The sequence below is a fragment of the Lathyrus oleraceus genome, chromosome 1, assembly GCF_024323335.1.
Source record: "Lathyrus oleraceus cultivar Zhongwan6 chromosome 1, CAAS_Psat_ZW6_1.0, whole genome shotgun sequence".
Taxonomy (NCBI): domain Eukaryota; kingdom Viridiplantae; phylum Streptophyta; class Magnoliopsida; order Fabales; family Fabaceae; genus Lathyrus; species Lathyrus oleraceus.
In genome coordinates, this window is record NC_066579.1 from 169,961,539 (window position 1) to 169,967,482 (window position 5,944).

A 5,944-nucleotide genomic window follows, 5' to 3' on the forward strand; every position below is an offset into this window, starting at 1 on the left:
TCGTTTATTTTGAATGTTGATGTGACTTTAATCATTTTATATGTTTGAATTGTAACATTTATATATGATTTTAATTCGTCATGAGTGTACCATTCATAGCGCCTATTTTTTTAATGCAACTCAATAGCCCCTCATGATGACATAACATGTTTCTTTAAACCCTCTCAAAGTTATGCCTTTTTTATTCAATAATTTCATTTGGTAACACATTTCAACTATATTTTGACATAAGAAACATCTTAATAGTCATAAATTAGAGGGAGTGTATAGATGTATCTCTTATCATTTAATAACAATCTGATTTTTTTTCATTGTGAGAATCATCAAAATAGTATCATTCAGAGTCTATAGGATTATAACTTTTGGACGTACTTAATGGTATCTTGAATTGTTTTATTTTTAGTTGGTTGTAGGTATGATGCAGTCTAATCTTGTCAACCAATACAATGTATTATATGATGGTTTTCTAGAAGATTTTGTCCGCGTTAATATTCGGATAGAACTTAGATGTTGTACGTGTTAATATTTGGAAAGAACTTAGCAGTAAGCAAGATTTTATATACGTGATCATATGCTTAAATGGATTTAAGAATGTTTCAGGGACCTCACTCCAAACACCTCATGTGAATCCAGAGAGGCACAAAACACCTCAGATGAATCATAAAAGACAACAAACACCTCAGATGAATCATAGAAAACAACAACCATCTCTGAGGGATCACATGCAGCCTCAACGGCATCACCGAATTATGGAACCGATGGCCGATATGATAAAGCGCGTGTTAAAATTTATTTACAAATTTTTCCACCTTGAAAATCTATTTAAATTTAATAATATTAATATTTTTCTTTTTTTAATTGTTTTATTTATAATTAATTTAAAAAAAACATTAATGCATGCATGCACCATAGGACATTGCAGATCCTCTTAGGACAACAATACATGAGGCAATGACATGTCCACAATGCATGTGCCACTGGTTTGTCTGAAGCCAATTTTGAATGCATTTAGTACTGTCATTAGTGTATCTTCTTATGTATAATTCTTTTTTTTTTGAAATATAGATATTTTAATATATAATTGGAAAGGTCAGGTTATTTGAGGATTAAAGGTGAAAAACTTAGAAAATAAATTCACACAAATATGTCAATTAATAACAATATCAGTTTCTTGTCTTATCAAAAACACTGAACTCATTAGTTTAGGAGAAAAACAAACAATAATTAATTTTTGCAAAAATAAATCAAATCAAATTAAACTTTGTATTAATGTTTTTTTCAAATGTTTTTTTAATATTATTTTTGAACTGTGACTGTGACTGACTTATATGGTGCTCTGGCTATCATATAATAATAATCGATGTGTACTTTTTTATTTGAAAGTCATCAAGATTTAGGTTCCTACAATAACTTTTATTAGTGACATCTTTCAACCAATTGTGTCACAACAAAATCATAGCATCAAATGTATTATTTGAATCACTCTTTTGACATAAGATAACTCACAAAAGGTGGTATTCCACAACTAAATATCTCTACTTTGATTAGTAAAGCTGTAAAGAGATCTTTTTATCACAAAAGCAAGGCTTGAAACAAGGCTTTAACATATTACAAACTTTGCTTAGTCAAAAGGGTTAATCACATGAAAGAAAGACAAGAAAAGAAAAGTGATAAAGCAAAAGTAAATGCCATCAAAAAAATGTGCTTGTAACATGTAGCCTTATAAGAATTGCATTTAAAAGCATTGCCACTAATAGAGAAGGTACTTCCTTTTATCATAGGTCATTCCAATGTTTTAAAAATCCGATCAAACCGGTTGGTTCAACCGGTTGAACCGGAAATCAGAGATGAATCCGGTTGGATTAACCTTTCAAAACCGTTAATGGATCAAAATCGGAGTAAAATCGAAAAAACCGGATTGAACCGTATAAAACCATTTGAACCGGAGTCGGTTTTGTAAAACCGTCCGGTTCAAAAAAATTCTTCAAATTGATCATTTTTTAATTTTTTATATAAATTTTAATATGTTAAAATCAAAACTTAAAATACATTTTCAATCACAAAAAAAAAAAATCCATAATTTTTTACAACCAAACAAACTTCTAAGTTTTATCACTTCATTATAGTTTTTCTTTCAACCACACTTCATTATCATCACGTCATCTCTTTCAAACATAGTCACGATATCTAACTCAATATTGACTGTCGTTCAAGTCAATATTGTTTGTTGTTGTCGATTAAGATTTATTTGTCGTAATTCAATTCAATTTTTTTAATAAAGTATATTATATTATTTATTTTTGATATTTTATCTTATTTAATTTAGATATTCTTAATTATTTGAATTTTATTTTAGTTATTATATTCTATTATTTTAATTTTGATTTGAATTAGTTTGACTTATTTTATTATAATTCTTTAATTTGGTCAAATTATTCTTAAATAAATGTTGAGAAATGAAGTGTGGAACTATCTTATGTTATTATATGTATTATTGTTATTGTTGTATTAAATTTGTAATGAATTTTTGAAATATATATTCTATTAAGTTGTGAACTGTGTCGCATATTTATGAAGTTTAATTTTATATTATTAGTTTATTTAATAAACGGTTCGACCGTAGATTGAATCGGTTGAACCAATTGAACCTTAAATCGTAAGTTTCACCGATTCGATCTCCGATCCAGTTTTTAAAACATTGATTCATTCATAGGACATTTTTGAATGTAGATGACAAATTTCGTCATATAATTTGATAATGTTTAAGTTTGAATCTTTAAGTGAAGTATGTTATGTGAGAAAGATTTGTAAGTTGTAAGAATGTATCAAGTTAGAACACCTCTAGAATTAAGTGTGTCATGATGTTCGACACATATATGATCCGACACACATCAGTGTCCGACACTCGTATGATTGCAAATGCTAATTTTTATACATAGGTATAGTTGATGAAAAATGTGACATGCATCCTTTTGAACCTATTGAAACATTTTCATTTCCATATGATCTTGGAACAATTTGCAGCCCAATGTTTGGAGTACTGAAAATGTTCGTAACCGCGACCATCGGCACGTGACACCACAGCATTGCATTAGGATCAATGCCAAAAGGGTTACACATCTGCATTGATGATTGAACCATGGAAGTGACATTGTTCCACCTTTGATTCAATGGAATCATCCATGGAGATGAAAGGTAACTCTGCAATTGTTTTGACCTATTTTGTTCGAATCCGAATAACTCGTTTCCTCGAGTATAACCATTTATCACAGAAGATACACATAACAACGATTCTTCATCTCCGTTTTCTCTACAATTGTTACCACTTGCATCAACGTTTCTCTTGTGGAAATATCGAGAATCTATGTGTTTGTTCTTCCGTCTACCCGTGCCGACAGCGACATTTCTCATTGCTCCCCCGGCAGTCCAATACCTGTGACAGTTTCTACAGAAATGCCGAGGTTGATTGGCATTGTAGTTGTTGAAATAACAAAATTTCGTGTCGTAACTGTTGCACCTTGGACATTGAACAATCTTGTCCGGTTTCTTTAGGACTTTTTCTTGATCTATGCTGATTGATTCCACAGTGGTTGTAGTAACTTTTGATTCATTTTCTTCATTAGAAGAATTCTTTAGTTTCTCAAAGTTTTTGGTATGAGGCATTTCCACTTCTTTATGCTTTGAGTTACCGCAAGAATTCTATAAAATGTAAACCATAATCAGTCACAAGTCATGAAGAATAAAGTCTTGCAACAAACATGAAAATTAACAAGAAACAAAATACTATAAAGCAATTACACAAGTCTGTCGAGCGTCTCACAATATGATTATCAAGATCTTGATCTTAATATTAAAATCTTAAGATTTCATGATCTCACACATTACCAACTATTCAAATCTTAAATAAATTTGTATATTTTACTAAGATCATTGCATCTAAATCTATATAGTGTTTTATAGACAAAATCATGGAACCTAAGCAATTATCATCATGCTAGGTTGATTTTGAAGAAGTTACTCTTAAAGAGCTTTTACAAGAAAAACAACCTAACAAGTTTTGAATTGAATTATTACTCCAATCATAATGAAACAAATTTCATCTTATATTTCTTTCAGAAGTACAATTCAATTTCATAAAAACAACAAGTATAATAAAAAATACAAGTATTTACCATGGTTGTAGAGTTGGCCTGAATCTGATATCTCATCTGAGAACTCGCCGGAATATGATATTCCGGCACCGGAATCTTCTTGCCAAAGAGCATGATACTAGAATCTTTAACACACATGTCACCTTCACTATTCATTTTTGTTGTTGTTGTTGAAATCTATGATGGTTCTAAACAGCTTGAAAACACATAGATAGATATATGAATAGGGAAAGAAAGAATGAATGAGACATAGAAAGAGAAAAAGAGAAAGTGTTTGGTAAAAAAAGTGAAAAGCTTTTAATTTGACAGAACTTTTCAAAGGTAAAAGTTAGCATTAAAAGTTAAAACAACCCTACAAAAGACTTTTGAATAATAAGTCAGTCGCACTGCAAAAAGTACAAAAGAACAAGAGTCATCATCATACACACATATAGTACAACCATTGTTTTATGTTTTTTGCTTTGTTCTATTTTCATTTGTTTTTACTTTAAAGCTTTAGATGTTATTGTTAAAAGACTTAATTTTATGAATCTTTTACTGCCTTGCCTTACTTTTGGGTAATATATACCAAAATACAAACCTTTTCAGAGTATATATCAAAATAATATATAGATTTTAATTAAAATAATATATAGATTTTAATTAGTTTAAATATATAAATATTTTTTTATAATTATCATAAATAAATAAAAATTACAATAAGCGACATTTAATGATGATATTGATTTTGACCCGATCGTGATAACTGATGATCGGTTCCACAATCAAGACCTTGTCCAAATTGCGTAGACACTCTACAGGGCAAATCATCATTTAATGGTTGATTAGAAGGCCCCTCATAATCTGTTTGATCCATTAATTCTTCGACCATTTCTGTATTTAAAAAGTCTGACACTATCGCACTACTTTAACTTAGTCTGGTTTCCTCCCAATTTTGTTGGGTAGTGGTAGGCATTGAGCTATGCCAGAAGCGGACGTAACAGTATTGTAATGTATTCAGGATAAATTGTTGTCATTGAAAAAAAAGAATTTGTGTTTTGGATGTTTGGTAGTTATGGATGGTGAACGGTGTTTGTGGTTGGAAGTATGATGATGAGTGGCTAAAATTTGGTTTTTGTTGTTGGGTATTCTATGGAGTTAGGTTAAATGAAGGGTTTTGTTGATGATGTTGTTGGTTTGGGGTATAAAGGGGGGGATGGTTGTTGGGTTGGGGTATAAGGTGGGTTGTGATGGGATGAAAGGTTGTTGTATGTTAAAGTTAGGTTATTGAATATTAAAGTTAGGTTGTTGGGTGTAAGTGCTTATTTGACGATCTGGTGTGTTGGAAGTTTGAAGATGTGGGTTGGTTACGAGGGTCAAATAAGAATGAATCTGGTGACAGATACAAATTTGATACGGATGCTTACCAATCCATGTATACCCTACTCGCTTTACATTCGTTTGGTATCATATCACCCTGTAAGACAGTATGATGGCGATTTTGCCATTCACGACGCTCTTGTTTGTAATGATCTTTCTAATTATTGAAATTCCATTAATCGGACACTTAACTTGCGTGATACTCCTCCATGGACTTTGGTGGAGCCGATATGTCTTGTTGAATGCCAAATTGGAGTTTAACCCTATCCGAATTATGCATTTCAACTGTAATGAAACAAATTAAAAGTATTTTTCAACTCCACATGTCACCTTCAGTTAGATCATCATCTTGATGGTTAAGATAGGGTCTCCATACAAACCGTTACATGAATTCAGATGATTAGTTAAAAAATTATGTAAATGGTAAGTAGTAA

General features: G+C 30.8%; 1 protein-coding gene across 1 annotated transcript; it reads right to left on the reverse strand.

Moving 5' to 3' along the window:
- Window positions 1–2,843: 2,843 nt before the first annotated feature.
- LOC127115575 (dof zinc finger protein DOF1.3) lies at window positions 2,844–4,405 on the reverse strand. Its single transcript, XM_051047089.1, has 2 exons — window positions 4,173–4,405; window positions 2,844–3,699 (listed from the first exon to the last, which is right to left on the reverse strand). The coding sequence occupies exons 1-2, from the start codon at window positions 4,305–4,307 to the stop codon at window positions 2,923–2,925; spliced, it is 912 nt and encodes a 303-aa protein (XP_050903046.1). The 5' UTR covers window positions 4,308–4,405; the 3' UTR covers window positions 2,844–2,922.
- Between the last annotated feature and the right edge of the window lie 1,539 nt (window positions 4,406–5,944).